The 19916-nt window shown below is 61.3% G+C and overlaps 1 protein-coding gene across 3 annotated transcripts in view; it reads left to right on the top strand.

Annotated features, from left to right (window-relative positions):
* The window catches only part of WNT7B (Wnt family member 7B), a 48647-nt gene that overhangs the window by 2776 nt on the left and 25955 nt on the right, over positions 1-19916 (top strand). The window contains exon 1 of one of the 3 annotated variants that reach the window (XM_047743388.1): positions 1978-2060. The exons of 1 other annotated variant lie outside the window; for it this stretch is intronic. In XM_047743388.1, the coding sequence (XP_047599344.1) occupies positions 1978-2060 (83 nt within the window). Of the gene's footprint in view, positions 1-1977; positions 2061-12403; positions 12487-19916 lie in introns of those variants that run through there. One more of the 3 variants, XM_047743390.1, reaches the window with a different exon arrangement.

Raw genomic sequence — 19916 nt, 5'->3', positions numbered from 1 at the left:
CCTCCCTCATCCAAAAAGTGGGGCCCCAGTAGCACGTCCTTCTAGTCCTTCTCGTCCTTCTCGGGGTACTGCAAAGGAACGTCTGTCCTGGGTGCCTGTGCCCTGGGGGGAGAGGTGAGGCCCCAGTAAACTCCTGTGCTCACCAGCCCAGCTGCCGTCTCTGTTAATGACCTTGGTATCACCACCCTGGGGACTCCTCCAGGTGGTGGATTTTAGGGCCACAGCAGTTCCAAGCCAATGTCAGAGATGCATGCACTGGGGCATGCACTGGGGGATACTCTGTGATCACGCCCTCCCCCCACCCAACCCACACGTGTGTGTGCATGTCTGTGAAGGCACACCGGGAACCTCCCCCACTTGTGCACAAGCAGCCAGCACACAGATGTGGAGCCCCTGGGGGAAGCTTCCAGACCAGCAGGGAGGGAGAACTGGGGCCTCACCACACCTTTGGGGATCAGGGCCCCAAGAGGAGGTTTGCCTCGGGTTTTGAGCAATTTCAAAACAAATGGCTTTGGGGAGTCACGGTTCCTCACTTTTGGACTGAACAGCCTCCAGCCCTCGGGGAGGCCAAGCCAGGGCTGGGACAAGCCGTTGGGAATCCAGGCACTCTCCGCCCACTGGAATTGGAGCAGGGGGATCAGCCCTGCTCCATTCCCACCCTGGGAGAGGCAGAGGGGTCCCGAGGGATGAAGGTGAAGGGGGCAGCCCCCTGCTTCTGGATGCTGGGCGTGAATCTCCAGGCCAGGTCTAGAAGGTAGGAAATGCCCCATCGCTGGACCACGGGCATATCCGCGCAGACCTCTGGTCATCATCCCTGCCTTGTGCTCCGCTGCCGCGGACAGGGTCGGCACTGTCTCTGCAAGATCATCCATATATAGCTAGGCTTGGCACACAGCAGGAGGTGGGACTCAAAACCTCTAAATAAGAAGTGGGTTTCTAGCTTTTAAAAAAATCACGGGAAGGAGGATTGTTTAGGAAGTGGGTCCTTGTGAATCTGCTCCTCCCTACACCTACCCCAGCCGACCCGACAAAGGAGAGCAAAAGAAGCGAGGGGGGAGCCAAATTTGGGGGTCTCCGTGAACCAATTAGGGGTGCCCTTTCACTGCCTCTCCAAAGAGGCGCCGAGGCAGAACCCTACAGAGACACCAGTGCGCATGTGCACAGGTGAGCCCTGCCCGGCCCGGCCTGGTTGGCTGGGGTGAGCGTGTGCGGCTCGCAGCCCTCCTAACCGAACCCAGGGGCGCACGCGGGCGAAGGTGCAGCACCCACAGTTCGTCTGTGCGCACACACCTGCGTCCTCACAGACGCGCCCACGCTCCCGTGGGCACACGCAGGTACATGCAGGCACATGCATGTGAACGCGAGAACAGATTGCCGAGCACAGCCCCCATAGGGGGAGCGCACGCCCCCGCGAAGTTACGCGGAGGTTCCTCCCCCCCAGGTGCACCTTCCAGAGCAGGCAGGAGCAGTGTGGTTCGCTGAAGCTGGGCGGGGAGGTGGGGGGATACGGGCCAAGGCAGTTTGGGCAAGCCCTGGGGGCGGCTCCTGTCGCACGCTCTGGTCAGCCTCCCCTTTAAAAAACCCGCCCGCAGAGGAGGCGGATGTAGGGGCGGCCCGTCCAATGGCAGCTGCGCGCCTCGAGAGACTTGGAGACTTGAGCCAGAGCGAGCGACAGAGCCGGTTCCGACCGATCGACGGACGGAGGGCCAGACAGCCGCCGAGGCGCACCCGCTGCCCGTCCCCTCGCTCCGCGCTCCAGCCCCAGCGCCAGCTGCGGCCCCAGCCCCAGCCCCAGCGCGATGCTCGGCCCTGGCGGCGGGGCACGGACGAATCCTGCGCTGGGGCCCGCGCGCCGGGGTCCCTAGCGCCTGGCGTCGTCGCCCCACCTTAGGGAGGGCCGCGGAGACCCCGGCCTCAACTGGCTCCGGTGCCCTGCCCGCGGGGCCCGCCAAGCCCTTCCAGGAGCGCCGGCCCACCATGCTCCTGCTGTCGCCGCGCGGCGCGCTCCTCTCCGTGTACTGCCCTCAGATCTTTCTCATCCTGTCCAGCGGCAGCTACCTGTGAGTGCCGCGGGCCGCGCGCGGGGCGGGCGCGGGTGGAGGAAGCCCTCTCCTCGGCCTCCCGCGCAGGAGCCGGGCGGGTAGGAAACTCGGCAGTGGAGTCTCTGGGCGGGGCACCGGGTGCCCGACGCGCTCGGTAGGCTGGGACTTTGGGTCTCTTCGTCTGCCTAAAGCGCCGAGGGGGAGGACTTGGGGGCGGCTGCAGCAGTGAGAAGTTACGGCTTTGGGGTCAGAGAGAACGTGGCTCGCCAGAGGCCCTTCTGCTCGGGTGGACCAGACTGCGCGCACCGAGCGCGACGGCGGGAGGGCGCGCGGCGGCGCGGGGATTCCCTGCGCTGTCCCACCGGAGTCCCGAACCAGCGGGATTCCCTTCCCTTTATAAATTCGCGGGGCCGGCCCGCCTGGGCCGCCCTCGAGAGAGAGCCGCACGCACATACCCGCTCCCCCGCGTACACACTGGCGCACACGTGCACTCTGCGCCCCACCAGACAGCGCCCGAGCTGTCCTTGGTAGTGGCTGCGGCTTCTCGCGCCTTCCCGCGGCGCTGAGCCGCCCGCCCCAGCCACTGCCCACTCCTCACCTGGCGGCGAGGGGGACGCGCGCAGCGAGCCTGCGGTCGGCCGAGGTGCGCCCGGGTGTACCCGCCAAGGCAGCGCGCGGAGCGTGGGCACGCGTGTGCGTCGCGACCGGCAGCGCCCACCGGGCTCCGGGAAGCTCCAGGCAGAGCCCGACCGGGCCCAGGGAGCCGAGGGGGCGCGTCGGCGCTGCAGTGGCTTCGCCCGATTCCTAATGGGACGCATATGCTCTGGCCTCCGATTTAAAAAGAAGTTTGATTTATGGAACCGCCGTTTGGGGGGAATTTAAGCTGGATGCTACTGATTAAACCTCAGAGCTAGCTCTCCCTCCCCTTCTCTCCTCCCCTCCTCCTCCCCCTCCTTTACACGCGGGCCACGTCCGGGGTCGCCTAACGCGGCCAGAGGGGGCAGGCGCTGCCTTCGCGCTCCCTGAGCCACCCCCACCTCCCACGCGGCCGCAGTCCTAATAAATCGCCGTGCCCCCACCCCCTTTTAATAGAGGCGCAGCCAATTTCTCCTCCAACTCCTAGGAAATTACTATCCTACCAGTTTTCCTTCTATAAATAGTCGCGCATCTTGAAACAAAAGTTCGCAACCGCAGCCAGATGCTGCGAGGCCCGCGGTTTCCCGGGCTGTGGGACATAATTACAAGGTCCGGGCGCAGAGAGTGCTCCAGGCCCGGCGGGCAGCCCGGCTGCAGAGGGATCGCCTGGGGAAGGTGGGAGGGGGGAGGACAGGCGGCCCCAGGCAGGGAGAGGGGCCGGATTGGGACCGACTGATATTTGGGGAAATCAGGCTAGGAAAGCTCCAGGCCAGAGAGTCCTGCTTCTGGCATCCCTCCTGGGAAATGAATCAACCAAGGGGGGCTTGGAATCCCAGCCTCTAGTTCTCAGAGGTCAGAGGTGGAAAGACTCCCCCTCCTGTGAACACCCCCTCCCATCTCAATCTTAAGCTAGACAATCAGCAGCTACTAAGCCTAAAGAAATCATTTTTGGAGCCAGCTGGCCGCGGTTTGGCCTTAATGGGGAGGTGTTCAGGGGTAGGACACCAGGAGAACTCTGGGGCTTGTCTAGAGTGGGTATCTGAGAGTAGGAGCTGGGGCACGGGCTCAGGAGCTGCAGAGAATGGCAGCGGCAGCCGTGAGGGGCTCTGGAGCAGGTGGTGGGCAGTGTGCATGTGTAGACCCCAGGGTTTCCTTCCCGGTTGGCTCCCCCATCCAGGGCTGCCGCGATGCCCATCTGTGCCCCCATGGGCTTGCTCCCTGGGTGTTCATTGCCAGCTTTGCTGGGAGAAATTCTCCAAAGGCGACGGTTTTCCAAATGTTCCTGGGCCAGTGCTGGGTTCCAGGGTAGGGGGTTGGGGGCAGCAAAGCAGACCCTGCTCCCCGCCTTGCCTTCGGTGACCCCTGCTCAGCACCAGCCCACCTGACCTTCAGCCCCCGCCCCGGGGGGGGGAAGCCCTGATGCCAGGCTTTCCTGAGTGGAGATTCAGTTCGCTGTTCCCAGGAGCCAGGGTGGGAGCTCTGGGGTTTCGCCTGCCCCGTTTGGTGGGTACTGGGCTGGCCTGGAGGAGGCCACAGGTGGGAGCAGGGCCCCCGGGATACAGATGACAATGAGAATGGCGGGCAGACCCTGGTGGGCGGCTCTGCGCTGGTGCCCAGATGCCGTTGAGGGGGCCCGTGCAAAAGGGCTTTGAGAACTGTTGGGGGTCAACAGTAACCCCACCTCACTACCGGCGGGAATACTTAGGAAGGTTGGCCCTGTGGGATCGGAGGATGCCAGGGGCAGGAGGAGCCCTGGGCGGAGGTTTCTTTCTGCTCCAGAGAACTTTCCAGAAGGCATCCCACTGCTGGGATCACAGACACTGGTGGACAATTGATCCTGCCCTTTTCATCTGGGCTGCTCTCCCAGCTCCCTGTCTTGGGCTGTGGTCCGTGCATAGTGAATCCCAGATGCATGCCTGGGCCCCTGCCACTGATTGGGTCGGACGGGTGTGCTGGCCTGGAAGGGCGCTGAGCCCCCGCCTGACGCTGAGCTTGGCTGGCCCTTGTGAGGCAGCTCCGGCCGGCCTTACCCTTCTCTGTGCTACTGTTGTCAGAACAGAAGCTTCTGGGGCCAGGGGGGGTGGGGTGGGGTGGGTCAATGAGGGCCTCAGGGAGGGCAGGTGGGGGCCACAGGCCCAGAAGAGGGCTGCAGTGCTGGTCAGCTGGGCTGGGGCCCTCGTGCCAGGACCAGGCTGCCCTCCTGTCCTGGGCAGGTCCCTTCCGGTCTTGGCCTCCCCCTCCCAGATGTGGAGGTTGGCTACTGTGATCCCCCCAGGTCTTCCGGTACGAGCCTCTCATGGTGACCGCCCGCTCTGGGGAGCTGAGTGAGTCATGGGTGACGGGGCGGTTACTCACCGACCACCTGGCTCTGGGGGGTGGTGGGGGGCGCTCACCACGGCCCTGCCAAGGCTGGGCCTCTTCCCGGCTCGGCCACTGTGGCTTTGTTGGTGGTGCCAACCGCAGGCCCAGAAACGCTGTGGGCATGACCCCGGGCGGTGGGCGTTGCTGAATCAGGCCCCCTCCCCGGGCAGTGAAGCCTGTGTGGCCGCAGAGCCGGGCCGCCCAGCTTAGCCTGCATCGGTTTCCACCAGGAGGAGCAGCTCCTAGCCTGCATCTGTCCAGGTGTGGGAGGTGCTCTGCTGTGTGGCCTCGGGCAGGTCCAGGAGCTTCTCTGGGCTGCGGCCTCCTCATCGGTGGCTGGGAGATGGAGATACTTCCTCTCCGCCGGCGCACGCGGGGCCTGCAAGCCATGTGGACTCCAAGGCGCATGTGGCTCTGTGCAGCGGTGGGCACCGCGGGTGAGCACCGGGAACTTCCGGGGACCCCTGTCCTGGCCTGCAGGAGTGGAGTTTCTCCCTCACAAAATGCTCCCGGAGCCCCACAATCAAAGGGGGGATGGTGCGCTCTGGGGATGACTTCTTTTGACCCTGTGTGTGTGGGAGTGTGCGCTTGAGTGCAGAGGAAGGGCCTGGAGGGGAAGGTGGTCCTCCTGGGCTTCCTCCAGGCCCCGCTGTGCCCCGCAGCTGCCCTGAGGCCCCACGGTGGGGAAAGGCTCATTTTCTGACCTAGTTTCCCTTGAGTCCTCTCTGCTCCAGGTTCCCATCCCTGCTCCTCCCCTAGCTGCCTGGGCGCATTCTGGAACTCGGCTTTGCCCTGGAGCTGCCAGGACTAGGGGGACTGAAACTTCTGTAGCTGTGAGGACTCGGTGAGCAAATGCAGAGACGTGGCCCGGAGGGTGCTTGGTATACAGTAAGTGCTCAGGAGATGGGGTCACTCTCAGCAGTTAGGTGCAGGGAGGCCGGCCACCTGGGATGCAAAGGGAGGCCTGGCGGCTGTAATTGTTCAGGGAAGAGTGTTGAACTCTCTGGGGGTGATCTCAGAGGGCTTCCTGGAGGAAGTGGCATGTTGATGAGCAGAGAGGCCCTCTCGAGGTCATAACCGCCCTCCTGGCTCTGGAACTAGTTCTGCCACTGCCTCTGAGAAGCAATTCGCCCTGTGGTGGTCCAGCAGAGAAGGGAGTCCCCAGGGCCCTGTGGCCTCCTGGGGTGATCTGGGCAGGTATGTGGTGCTCTGCAGGAAGGGAACCACCATGAAGGGAGGTGACTTTTGAGGCCCTGACTACACAGTGTTTCCACACTTGGGTCCTCTAGGGACGCTGTGGACACTGACAAATCACACACCATGTTCCTCAGAGCCTCAGGCCGGCCTCGGGGCGGGGGGGGGGGGACGGGCCGCATAGCCTATGGAGAACCCAGAACTCCTCCTGGGGGTTTGGGCCAAGGCTCTGTCGTCGGGCTAGCCTGGGCAGCACCCCATGGGTGGTGGCAGCAGGGCAATAGGATGGGGTGGGTGCAGTTCCTGGTTGTAGAGACGTAAGAGCCAGACCCTCCGGCAGCTCAGGTCTGGGGGTACCCAGAACAGGGCCCTTTTCTGTGCAGCCCATGGCCAGTCACTTAACCTCTGGAGGCCTCCCCCTGCCTGGGGCAGATGGAGGGACTTCGGCTAGTTGCCTCGGAGCTTCCAGTTCGCATGGCCCTGGGTCTGGCTCAGATAGTGTTTAGCCCCCCCACACCCCCCACCCTCTGACTCCCCCAGCAAGGGACAAGGGGCCGGGAGCTCTCTCTTGTCAGATGAAACCTCGACCCAGGGCTCCCTCAGCCTGATGAAAGGGTCATTGTGTGGTGCGGGCCGCCCGCTGGCCAAGGACAAAACCTCCGTTTGTCCTCCTTCCCTGGCGCGGGGCTGGGGCCTCCCCTTGGGCTGGCTAACGGGGTGGGGGTGGGCACAGGTGCGCTCTGTCCTCCCTTTCTCCATCTTTCCTGTCTCCATCACAGAGCTGCTCAGCCTGCTCAGGCGCCCTCCCGGTCCTGCCCTCAACACAGGGTGTCTTCAGCCTCCGAGTGGTGGGGGGAAGCCCCAGGCCTGGGCCACTGGGCCCTCCTGTGGTTGGCAGGGGAGCAGTGAGCTCTCCAACCCTGGAGGCATACAAGCCGATACAGGACTGAGGGCCCGGGATGCTGGGCAAGGGCTCTGCCTGGAAGGAAGCCAGCACTCACGGGTCCTCTGTGCAAGGCAGCCACGGGCTGTGGTTGGCCCGCTCTGTGACCGAGGATACGGAGGCCCTGGGAAGGTCAGCCCACAGCCTCCCGCCCGAGCAGGTAGCTTCTGAGCGTGGATGATGCCACGAAGCCCTCAGTCAGAGGATGTGAATGCAGCTCACTAGAACTGTGCAGCCCAGGTGGCCGTCCTCCTGCAGACCCCAAAGCCAGCGAGGTGCCCGGTCCAGGACGGGGAGGACACCAGCCTCACTGGCAAGCAGCCTCCCAGGCATCCGCCGCAGTACAGAAGGGCCCGAGTCAGCATCTCCTCGCAGTCCCATCCCGATAAGACGGGGGGCCGGCAGCCCTTTTCAGACCTCAGCCCCTCCAAGGCCACCCCTGTTCCAGACCCTCCTCCACAGCCTCCCAGACCAGAAGTGCTCCTTGTGCAGGAGTCCGTGCATGTGCTCAGCCGGAGCTGCGAATGGGACAAGGGTGGGCGGTGTCTCAGCTTGCCCCCATCCCGAAGCAGGCCTTGGGGCTCTGGGGGTGTGAGGGGTCCAAAGCTGAGACTTAGGCCCTCACTGTCCCAAGTGGCAAAGGGACGAAAAGCCCTTTTTTTTTTTTTTTAAAGATTTTATTTATTTATTTGACAGAGAGAAATCACAAGTAGACAGAGAGGCAGGCAGAGAGAGAGAGGGAAGCAGGCCTCCTGCTGAGCAGAGAGCCCGATGCGGGACTCGATCCCAGGACCCTGAGATCATGACCTGAGCCGAAGGCAGTGGCTTAACCCACTGAGCCACCCAGGCGCCCCCAAAAAGCCCTTTTGAACGGGAGTTCGTCCAGAAGGAATTGCCTGCCCACCAGACAGACCCCTGACCCGGGGAGCGGGGAGGGGGCCCAGGGCTCCACGTTCCACTTCTGGAAGACTCAGGTCTCTTGGAGAGGCCTTCTGTCACGGGGCTGATGGGCGCCCACCAGCTGGGCTCTGCTGTGACTTTGCTTCCCCCCCCCCCCGGCTTCCAGAAAAGGGGAGCTAAGCAAGGGGCACCCACGTGGGGGGTGGCGAGGTGAGGAGCGTGAGGGGCAGAGTCCTGGGGACTCCTGAGGTCACACTCAAGGTGGAGGAGCTCATATTGGAGCCCAGGCGTGTCTGCCTTCTCATCTGCTGTCTGTGAGAGACCGACCACACCTGTTCCTTACGGATGCTGAGTGACCAGGAGTCACGAGGCTCTGATCGAGGGCTCACTCTGTCTCTCTGTCTCTCTGTCTCTCTCTGTCTCTGTCTCTGTCTCTCTCTCTCTCTCGCTCTTCCCTGCCCCCACCTCCACACCTTTAGACTTGGAACCAGAGGGACCCTTGTCCCTCCAGGTGTGTGAGGGGACCAGGAGGCCCTCAGATTTCTGCTCCCGGGTCCCTCCCTGCCTTGGGCTCCAACCCAAGGAGCTCTGAGACTGGCTTGAGCAGGGAGAGAGGAGGTGGTCCAGACTGGCCAGCTCCTGACCTTCAAACTGGGGCCGGCAGGTACATAGTTGCCGCGTACCATGGACTTGGGGCAAGCCTCCCCTTTTCTGGCTGGGGCTGTCCCTGTGGGTGGTGGTCTCGGTGCCTCAGAGCCCTTCTGTCCCCGCCTCCCCTTTCTGCCAGGCCTCATCACTACTTGGGGCTTGCCCTTCTTAGCGACAGCAGCCCCGAGCCAGGCAAAAGAAGCCGCCCGTGTATGAGGCTGTAACTGGGAAGCTCCCCTCCTTCCCCATCATGTACGCAAAGCCCCATGGGGTCCTAGAGAACAGGAACCCCCAACCCATCTGCAGGGAGGGTGGATCCTGGGAGACCTTCGACTGACCCAGGCCCTAAAGAATGTGCTGGGGACAGTGGAGTTCTTGGCCGAGGGACAGCCGTGGGGCAGGGAGGGGGCACTGGGAGCGGGCGTCTGCCCACCAGAATTGGCTGGGGCAGTGGGAGGCGAGGTCAGGGTGGCGGAGGGCAGCCCCAGGCCCGGGGAGCCCCGGGGAAGCAAGTGTCAAGCAGGACAGGGATGGGCAGCTTCACCCTGAGCTAAGGGAGGCCCCTGGGTGTGACGGGGACTGGTTTCGCCGAGGCAGGGCCCACAGGGTGGATAGGGGCTGACTGGGGCAGACGGGCGCTGTGAGCACACTCGGAGGCTGGGCCAGTGGTAGTAGCTGCAAGTTGACCACTGTGCCCTGTCCCCCACCCCCCACCATCTAGCACCCAGTGCAGCGCGAAGTTCATGCTGAGTTAGGGCCCAGTCGACCCCCTCTGGGACGGTCAGGTGGCTGCTTCTGCGTCTGGGTCCCAGCGAGGCCCGTCGGCCTGGTCAGGACCCACTTGCCCAGGGGATGGCCCCGGTGTGCGGCCCCCGTGCGTGTGGGTGGCCACAGGGGTGGTCTGGGGGGCTGGGTGCCTTCCTGGCTCCTTGACTTAGGTCTCCTCGGGGACTTCTCTGCTGGCGGGAGTACTGGGAATTTCCAGGTGCTGGTGGCACGCCCCCCCCACACCTTGGAGGAGCCCACGTCTGTCCTGGGGACCATCCACCTGTGCCAGGAGCCACAAGGCCAGGAGTGCATTTGCTGGGGACGTCCTCCTTGTTGTCCAGCATCTGCCACCTCCTGCCCACCCCCACCCCCACCCCGGGACCTGGGCCATAGGTTGTTTGGCAGTCCCTTCTAGGGGGGAGGGAGAGCCCAGGGTTGCAGGCGAGTCTGAGTGTGAGCCCAGAGCGACCCCTGGCTCCCTCTCACTGCCTTTCTTCCAGAGGTGGAAATTCCTGCAGGGGGAGGAGGAGGAGAAGAGGCGAGGTTGAAGGGAAACAGGTCCTTAGGGCCTGGGGCAGAGAGCCCAGAAGTGGAGGGAAAAGCTGCAGGGCTGGTCCCGCTCTGGGCGCTGATCTAAAATCCCTGCCAGGTGTCTGTGTGGCCTTGGATGAGAGCTGGAAGCTGGTTGCGGAAGGCAGGGGTGGTGCTCAGGACTCGGGGCCACTCATGGCATGGGGTGGGAGGGGGATTGCCGAGCCCAGGGAGGGGTTCTGAAGGTGCAAGCCCCATTGTGTGGGTCATCACAGCCGCCTGATGAGGGGGGAGTGGACTACTCCTTGGTGGGGGGGGGGAGTGAGCACCCTGTGCCGTAAAGCATCCAAGCCGAGGCAGTGGGCTGGGGTTCCCCGATGGTCCAGAAATTCTCAGAGGGAGCAGCAGGGTGCTTAAAAAGTGAGGTGAGTGCTGAAGGAGCCTTGCCCGGGGTGCTCTGGCCCAGAGGAACTGCCAGGTTTGGTGAGAGCAGGGGGCAGGGCCATAGAACTGGGGACAGCCTGGGTGGGGCTGGGCTCTGCTCTGAGGGGTCCTGTGGCCCAGGCAGGCCCCCACCTCCAACGGTTCCCAGAAGCACCCCGCCCCCCAGGATGGCGCCCGAGGCCGGGTCTCAGGACCAGGAGCTCAGCCCTGCCCCGCATTCTGCACAGAGGTGACAGCCCAGTGTCCCCTGCCTACAGGGACAAAGGCCCCTGAACCCACTACTCAGACCATGTCCAGACTAGCCCAGAAGGCTGAGGTGCTGGCCGAACCATCAGACGCCTAGACTCCTGGCCTGGCCCTGGGCCAGACGCCCTGCCAGCTTCCTCCCACCTGTCCCCCTCACCTGTCTGTCCCTCCATCAGTCCTGTGGTTTCAGGTTGACCTCCTGGTCTCCCAGGCCTGCAGGGTGCCCCAGTGTCTGACAGAGCTGGGGCACTGGGCCTAGGCCAAGACCAAGGCTAGGGGTCTCACCCTGCTCAGGTCTCAGCTCACTATGCGGGCTCAGCTGCCATGAGCCACGAGGTTTCAGTGTCCCCCACTCCCCCGACCCCCCGTACCACAGGAATTGAGGGTAAAGCCTGGGAAGGTCCAGAATATAGCAGAAAGTGCAGGAAGTAGGTCCAAGGCCTGAACCTCAGCCCCTGGCAGCCTCCTCTGGAGGCCGGCTTAGCTGTGACCATGCGGGGACGGAGGACAGAGGGCAGACTAGTGGCAGGCTTCTCGGAGGAAGAGGCATCAAACTGGGCCTGGAGTCTTGCCAGACTGCTGAAGAGGTCTGGTCGCCTCTCGCCTTGCCGGTCAGTGTGGCCTGAACCCGGGAGGGTCATGTTGGGTCCTGGATGCCCAACAGAGGTCTGGAAGTTTCTGAGGTCAGAAGTCAATGACCCATTGTGGTCACAGTGAGGGGACGAGGTTCTGATTTCGTTGACTTAACAGATGTGGGGGCTGGATGGACCCGGCGGCCCCGGGGCCGCCTCATCTGCGGCTCCCCATGCCCCAGGTTGTGCTTGCCCCCCTCTAGCAGCCTCAGCCCTGCCCGAGACCCCTGTCCGCTGCCTGCTTCCTCCCAGGATTGCCTGGTTTCCCTCCAGGGTGGGGTCCCAGAATGCCAGGCCAGGAATGCCAGCTATGTGGGGAGGGCGGGCGGGCAAGTGCCCGCGGGGGGCGCGAGGGAGCAGCCGGACGCTGTGCTCTCTTCCCCAGGAACACCGCGGGCAGTGAGCTGAGCCGGGCAGTGGGCTGGAAAGATTGCAGCAGGCAGGACCGGTGGTGGAGGGAGCCAGGCCGCAGGAGCCCCACCTGCAAACTGGGGCTGTCCTCCCCATTGGACAGATGTGCAAGCTGAGGCCAGTGAGAGTCAGTGGCCGAGCAGACCTTGAGCACAGGACCCCAAGCCCCGAGAATCTGCCCTAGGATACAGCCACAGGTATCACTTCCATCCCTCACGCAGATGGGAAACTGAGGCCTGGGCAGGGCAGGGAGGGCTAGAGGGATGGCTTCATTTCCCAGCTGGGCCCCTTCCTGCCTCCACCCTCTCTGCACCTCCCCTGCCCACCGCCCATGCAGCTCCCTTTGTGTGTTCTCTGAGAGCCCCGTTCCTCCTCTGTAAGGTTAGGCCGTCAAGACCCACCCTGAGGAGCTGCGGCGGGGGGGGGGCAGGGTGGGGGGCGGGGGGGGATGCCACTCAGGAAGGTTGGTCATTTCGGTAGGTCCCTCCCTCCAGGGCATCCCCTCTCCCCCAAGTTCTCCCCCTCTAGGCCAGTAGGGGGAAAAGCCATTGGCTCAAACAGGGCAGATCATCTTTATTTTCAGATGGGAAGACTGAGGCTCAGAACAGACCTTAAGGGCGGCCTTCCCAAGGTCCGGGGCTGTCCCCAAGGCCCATGCTGCCCACTGAACAGGGCCAAGAGTCCCAGCAGGGAAGGAGATGAGCAGACTTGAGGAACGCCCCGAGGACAGGTGGGTGGAGTGCCCCCGGGCCTTTGCAGTAGTTTTGTCCGGCTCTGCCCCAGCTGTTCCCTGTCATCCTGTTCCACCCCACGGAGGAGGGCTGCGGGGACCCCCTGGGTGCCAAGCTCTGGCACTGTGATGGTGGCTTGGGGGTTCTGCAGAGTGACCCCAGACCAGGAAGATATTCTTATCCCCATTTGACAGGGAGGAGCACCGAGGCCACCACCAGCTGTGCCCCCCCCCCGCCACGACTGCTGCTGGCTCTGGAGCTCGGGAAAGAGCCTCTTGCCACCTGCCTATGGCTGGGAAGTTCTGGGCTGACCCTTGTCCACCTGATGGAGACAATGGGGGGACATGGGGTGGGTGGGCGTGGGGGCCAGCTGCCATCTTCCCAGGTATAAATGGAGTTACTTCCTGGACAAGTGGACCCAGGCCCGCCTCTCTGGCTGATCGCAGATAATTAGAACATTCTTCAAATATTTTGCCGGAGGATGCCCGAGAAGGAAGAATTAGAAAGCGCCCCGGGCCAGGAGCGTGGGCCGCAGGAGCTCTGGGAAGCTGGGCAGCCGGGAGCAGGGCCGGGGATGGGGCCTCAGAGGGAGACAGGGCATCTGGCCCAGGCCTGGCCAGGCTGTCCCCACCTCCCAGGGAGCTGGGGCTGGGTTGGGCGTTCAAGTCCAAGGCTAGCTCAGGGCTGGGGTGGGTGCTGGGCTGCATTGAGGATTCCTGCCCTGGGGAACTCTCAGCTTGTGGCTGTGGATAAGCCTTACCTCGAAGGGCTTTAGGAAAGGCCTGAGGGGGTCGAGCACAGAGTCCTGGCCCCCTGGTGGGCAGGTGGGCGAAAGGTGTCTGGGAGGAAGGGCTCTGCCATGGGGAGGTCAGTGGGTCTGGGAGGAGAGCAAAGGTGCGGGGGTGGAGTGATGTAGGAGGAACGATAAGGGGGTGCCTGGGGCTGACCTCATGGGTGGTCCCAGCAGCCCTGATGGCTCAGGGAGGGGTGGGGGCCTGGCTCAGGCTCCGGGCCTGCCATCCTGCTCTGTGGGGCAGGGAGGTGGGTGGCCCAGAGGGCAGAGGGGGCATGGGGAAGCCCTTTCACATCACTGCCAACCTTCCTAGAAGTGGTAGTCACCCCCTGAGCAGGGGGAGGGGGCCCCAGGGAGGGACAGCTATCCCCTGTGGCTTGTGGGGGAGGGGTCAGGGCTGTTGAGGTCCAGCAGGCTCCATCATGAGGTCTGAGTTCTGGGAAGCGCTTGGATATGTGTCTCCCCCATGGAGGGCTGCCCCGGTCCTAGCCTAGGGAACATTCCCAGGATTCTGTGGTTGGTTCAGGGCAGGGGCTGCCCCAGCTCAGAAGCCTGGGAGTGGGGTGGGGGAGCTGCATTATGGCTGGCGCTCTGTCCAGAGAGCGGGTGCGGAAGAGGAGCTCAGGCCGGGCCGGGTAGGGGTCCCTGCTGTCGGTGGGGGGGCCGTCCCCCTCTACCGGGGCATCTTTATCCCGGGCTGTGGTTTGTGGGGTCGGTTGCTGGGGAATTTGTAAGGGAAACAGGATACTGAGGTGGGGGTACCTGGGTCCCATGGCCTCCTCAGGACGCAAGGCCATGTCGTTGCCCGTCATCTTAGGGCCCTGCGCACAGATCAGAGCTCGAAGCTTCCTCGGGGTCTGAGAGGTTGGTCGGCCACGTGGTCCCGTTTCTCTCTGGCTCTTCAAATAAAAAAGGCACAGCTTGTCCTGTCCCTGGTAATACCAATGGATCAAAGCCCTCTCGAGGGCTACTTTGGGGCAGCCTTATCCCCACAGGCCTGGACTCACTCTGCCCACCTCCTGCCACTTGACGCGCTAGGCCTTCACGTGTGGAAGGCTGTTTTCTCGGTCATACGTAGATTGGGAACAAAAGCTAATTTTTAAGTTAACCTGTAGCGGTCTAAGTGAAAACGCGGGTATGCCATGAGTCCCCCCGCTGCCTGCTCACCCAGCCTGCACCACCCCCCACCCCACCCCACTAAGGATGTCTCAACTGCCTCTTGCTCCCTGTGGAAGCTGGGGGTCGCTGTCCCCAGCAGGGCCCCCCTCAGCGGGTGTGAACGCTTCCATTCACGCATTCCACTCATTCCCTCTGCCCTCTTTCATTCACTCGCTCCGTGATGACCACTGAGGGTCTGTGCCCGGCACAGCGCCCAGTGAGGGAATGAGACCCCTGACATCCCGGGACCAGCAGCAGGGCGGAAGGCCGGACTGTTTGGAGAGAGTTTGTGACTCAGCCCCTGGCACAGATTGGGGTCCTCCTTCAGGAACCACTTGGTGAAGGCTCCCAGAGCGGGTTGGCCCCCGTGCAGCCTCCTGCCGCCCCCCCGGGAACCAGTGCGGGAGGATGGCTCTCCAGACGAACAAGCGAGCAGCACCCCAATATCTTTATGGGTCAGGGACAGGGGTGAGGTGGCACGGGCCAGTCTGGGGGCACAAAGTGTGGGTCCCAAACCCTGTTCCCTACCCTCCCTCCCTCAGCTACTCAGCAGGTGGGTGGCTGGGCCTTTCTGGACCTCTGGTTCCTGTTCTGAGAGAGTAACATAATAATAATAATAACAATACTGATAATGATAATAATAATAATAATAATAATAATAATAATAATAAATACCTTCCCACAGAGGGACGCTCTTAGCCCAGAATCTAACGCCCGGGAGGTGTCCTCTCTGCCCTGAGACACTAACTCTGAACAGCCTGAGGCATTTAGGTTAGACGCTTGGCTCCTGGGGCAGGATTTGGAAGGTCGTGACCTCCCAAATGAAGCAGGGGTGTCCTGTGTGGAGACAGGGGAGGGCAGCGTGGCTCTAGTCCTCGGCGGAGGGGGGACACTGGCTCCCCCATCCTTCTCCTCTCTGGGCTTCGGAGTCCCTGAGTATGAGGTGGCCCAGATATTGTTCCCCAAGGACGTCAGCAGAGGGGGACCGCCCCAAGGAGCCCCCCAGCCTGGGCTTTGGTCAGAGTGGGGCTTGACCTAGACGGGGTCTTAACGGGATTTGGGCCGCACTCTGGCCCAGCCCGCCACTGCCTAGAGGGGGTGGCTAGCCCGGCCCACAGCAGCCTTCAGAGCACCTGCTGAGGGAGACTTTAGCAGTGCCCCCTCCCGCCCCCTCCCATGGCCGCCGGCGTACACAGACAAGGCACAAGGGCGTGATCGGCACCGTTCCTACTGTATTTCTCAAGCGTACTTTCCTTACTTTAACTTTTGTAAGAAAATGTGAGTTTTCATTCTGATTTTGCCAGCCCTAAGAAGTTTTGTATCGCAATATTTGGCTTTTCTGTCGAGATGTAACTTACATAAAGTACAGAAATCTCGAGTGGACATCCTGAAGCGTTTTTGCGGTGTGGGCATGCACGGAAACGATTTCTCAGCTTGGGTTAGAGAACATTCAGTCTGGAACCCAGCAGGCTCCCCGGGGCCCCCTCCCAGTCTGTGCGGCCGAGCTAAGGGTAGCTTCTGACTTCTGGAGCTTTTATGTTCTCCTGTCCGGCAGTGTGTGTGTGGGGGGGGTGTCTCGCACGTTGTCACACACATACACTGTTTGCCCTTTGTCACTGCTGTCACCTCCTGCTGCGTGAAGACGCCAGCTGTGGTCCTCCTGCTGATGGACACCTGAGTGGTGGTTCTCAGTGCGTGCTGGAGACACCTGTGTGCGCCCTTGGTGAACGTGAGCACTTGTTTCCCTGGGGTATCTAGACCCCGGACTACATCTGATCCAGGAATGAACCCAATCATGGTGTGTGCGGTGACGGGTATTGCTGGTGTACACGTTGGTCCTCATGATGAACACAGCTGGTCCCTGATTCCCACAGGGACTGGATCCTGGGGGCTCAGTGAATGGAGGTTAGTGATGGGTCCCCAGGGAGGGTTAATAATGCCCAAGGTTGATGACGTCTCCTCACTGGCTGGCATCATGGACTCCGCCCAGCGACGCTATCAGGATTCCCACTTTGCGGATGTGGAAGCCGAGGCACAGAAAGGTTAAGAAACTGACCTAAGGTCTCACAGCCCGGGGGAGGCAGAGCCAGGGTTCCATCCAAGCTGGCAGGCACCAGTGCTCACATTCCCAGCCTCTGCCCCACAGGACTGCCTGGTGGGTGACATGGTACCCGACTAATGTCATGGCAAGGGTCTCACCCTCTTGGCCTCTTCTGCACCACCTGTCACCTGGTCGTGTTCATCTCGCCCCTCACCCCCTGGGATCCCCTAGTCCTAGAGGCAGGATCCCTGGCCCCTTGGGAGCTCTGGCAGGTAGGACGAGCCTCCTCTTGTCTCTCGGCAGCCCTGCCTGGTGACCCGTGCCCGGTGCCAGGAAATAGGCAGTGCCTGCGGCTTCGGCACCTCTGGTGGGAGACCAGGGGCCCGTCCGCAGTCCCCGGGGACAAGGCAGAAACCCCTTGTCCCGCAGGCTCCCTTTATGGGGCTGGCCCAGGCCGGGGCTGAGGAACGTTTCCGGACTTTCCGTGTGCCCACTCCTCCTGCCGTCTTACCTTTGTCCCAAGGCTGAGAGGAGTCTGGAGCAGAACTTTCCATGGGGAAAGTCAGCGACTGAAACCGGAGCGGCCAGCATGGCGTCTCTGTGCTCAGGGCCACTCGGCACCTTCCTGCCGGCTCTCCCGGGGCACCTGGGCGGGCGGCTGCGGGACGAGAAGTCCCCCGGGGTGGGGTCTTGCTGCTTGGGGTGCCAGTCATTCCAGGGTGTGACCTGCATTCGCCCTCCTCTCCCCTGATGCTCCTCTCCCCTCCTCCCCACTCCTCTCCCTATGTCCTCTTCCTCTCCCCCTCTTCCCCCCCATTCTTCCATCCTCCTTGCCCCTCCTTGAGGTCACCAATTTCTAGTTACCATGCATTTTTGGCCCTTTCCTCTCTGGCAGATTCCCTAACAAGGATTCCCATAACCGCAGCCCCTGCCCCTCCAGGTGGAAGAAAGAGTGTAGCCAAGGCTGGGGTGGGCCAGGCCTTCTCAGGGAGGGCGGTGGGCAGACTCCCTGCGAATGAACCGACGTACGGGCTGCAGGGGAGGGAAGGGGCGGGGTGGTCGGACTCCGGCCGTGGAAGCTGTCCATCGACCTGGACTGAAGGAATGAGTGACCTGGGAGGATTTTAAGCAAGAGAAGGAGTTAAAGCCGTGTTTAGAGACTAAGAAGAGGGCATAGTTTCCGGCTCTCGGCTCTGGTACTTGTAATGCACCTGCCATGGGCCTCTGCCTGCATTCTGGAAGCAGAGACCGGGCTCTGAGCCTGGCTGTGCAGCCCCAGGCACACGCCCTAGCCTCTCTCAGCTGCGGTCTGCACAGCTCTGACACGAGGATGTAAGGAGAGAGGACTGAGCCCGGCAGAGGCCCTTGTGGTCCGCATATCTCATTACATGAGTGGATAAACCCCCACATTTTAAAGAAGACAATTGCAAAATGATTTTGAATTAGCAGTTGTATCTGAGTATTTATGTTTCTGGCACAAAATACTGCTTGACTATCTTCCCTGATGTCTTCACCTCACCTCTGACCCGTGCTCTGGGTACTGGGGGCTGCCGGAGGCTCCTTTGCCCCCAGCTTCATCAGCTCCACACGTCCTGGGAAGCCTACAAGCAGGGCTCGGCCGGGCAAGGACCCTCTTGTCCCCTCCTGCCGAGCCCACCGATGTCCAAGGGTGCAGAAGTCCTGTGCATAGATAGACTTTTTAAAAATTGGGTTTGAAATACACATAACACAGAATTTGCCACTTTAACTGTTGGAAAGTGTGTCACGCAGAGGCGTATCGCACTCCCCATCACCTCTTTTGGGCTCCATGACTTTGCCATCATGCCTGCCAGCCCGCTCTCCCCGTGCCTCCTCCCTGCAGCCCCGGGCGACCGCGGGCCCACTTTCTGTCCTTCCCCAGACACTTTGTGCAAATGCAGGCATACAATGCACAGTCTGGGTGTCTGTATGCCCAGCATACTGGATTTGAGGTCCCTCCCTGGAGGGTCGATCGTTCGGATGGACCACGGTCTGTCTGCCCGTTCAGCCCCTGGTGGACATCTGGGTTCTTTCCTCCTTCTGGCTCTTGGGGACAGCAATGCTATGAACATCCACCTTTGTTGAACACCTGTCTTCACCTGTCTTCAGTTCTGGGCATAGACCAAGGAATGGAATTGCTGGCCCCTATGATAATTCTATGTTTCACTTTTTGAGGAACTTCCTGACTGTCGTCCACAGTGGCTGCCCTGTTTTGCATTCCTGCTGGCGATGCACGAGGGCTCCAATGTCCCCACCGCAGGCCGACACCTGGCACTTCCTGTTGTTCTTTTTAAAATTAATTATTTTTATTAATTTATTTATTAAATTTATTTTATTCTTTTAAATTGATTTTATTATTTACCAGTGAATAAATTTCACTTATCAATTAATTTTATCAATTAATCAATTTTACTTATTAATTTTATTAATTAACTTAATTGATGGTTTTTATTAATGAATTTTATTAACATATAATGTATTATTTGCCCCAGGGGTACAGGTCTGTGAATTGTCAGGGTTACACACTTCACAGCACTCACCATAGCACATACCCTCCCCAATGTCCATCACCAAACCACGCTCTCCCGACCCCATCTTCCCCAAGCAACCCTCAGGCTTTCTGTTGTTCTGACGGGAGGCATCTTGTGGGGGGGCGCGAGGTGGCATCTTGCTGGTTTTGATTTGCACTTCCCTCAGGAGTGCTATTCAGAGCCTTTTCACTTCTTGGTTGGCCATTTACCGCTCTTGGGAGAAATAGCTCTTCAAGTCCTTGGGCCATTTTAATTTTTTAAAAATTTCTTTATTATTTTTTAAAATTTAAAAATTTTTTAAAGATTTTATTTATGTATTTGACAGACAGAGATCACAAGTAGGCAGAGAGGCAGGCAGAGAGAGAGGAGGAAGCAGGCTCCTTGCTGAGCGGAAAGCCCGATGCAGGGCTCGATCCCAGGACCCTGAGATCATGACCTGAGCGGAAGGCAGAGGCTTTACCCACTGAGCCCCCCAGGCGCCCCCCTTGGGCCATCTTCAAGCCGGGTTGTCTTTCGTCACCATCATTTGTGAATATTTACTCACTCATGCACTGATTCAGCCAGTCCGCACTCATGGGCACCCACGGGGTCAGCCCCGGGAACCCCAGATTTAGCCGGGACCTGGCCCTGCGCTCAGGAGCTTGTGGTCTGCTGGGAAGGCTGTGGAAAGAGCCACAGTGAGAGCCCACGGCTGAGGTTGGTACTTGAGAGACAAGTGCCCACTGTGTGTTTCCTCGGATGCCTGGGGGCCAAGGCATCTGAGCTCAGGGGACTTGTGCTTGGGCACAGGCAGGTAGACTTTGCCAAACAGAAGAAGGGAGAAGGAAGGCACCCCAGGAAGAGGGACCAGCGCAAGCAAAGATGGTGGGGTGCTAGGAGGCCAGATCC

The sequence above is a fragment of the Lutra lutra genome, chromosome 8 (genome assembly GCF_902655055.1).
Source record: "Lutra lutra chromosome 8, mLutLut1.2, whole genome shotgun sequence".
NCBI classification, from domain to species: Eukaryota; Metazoa; Chordata; class Mammalia; order Carnivora; family Mustelidae; genus Lutra; species Lutra lutra.
Note: the sequence above shows the minus strand (reverse complement) of the source record. Positions and strands in the feature narration are given on the sequence as shown.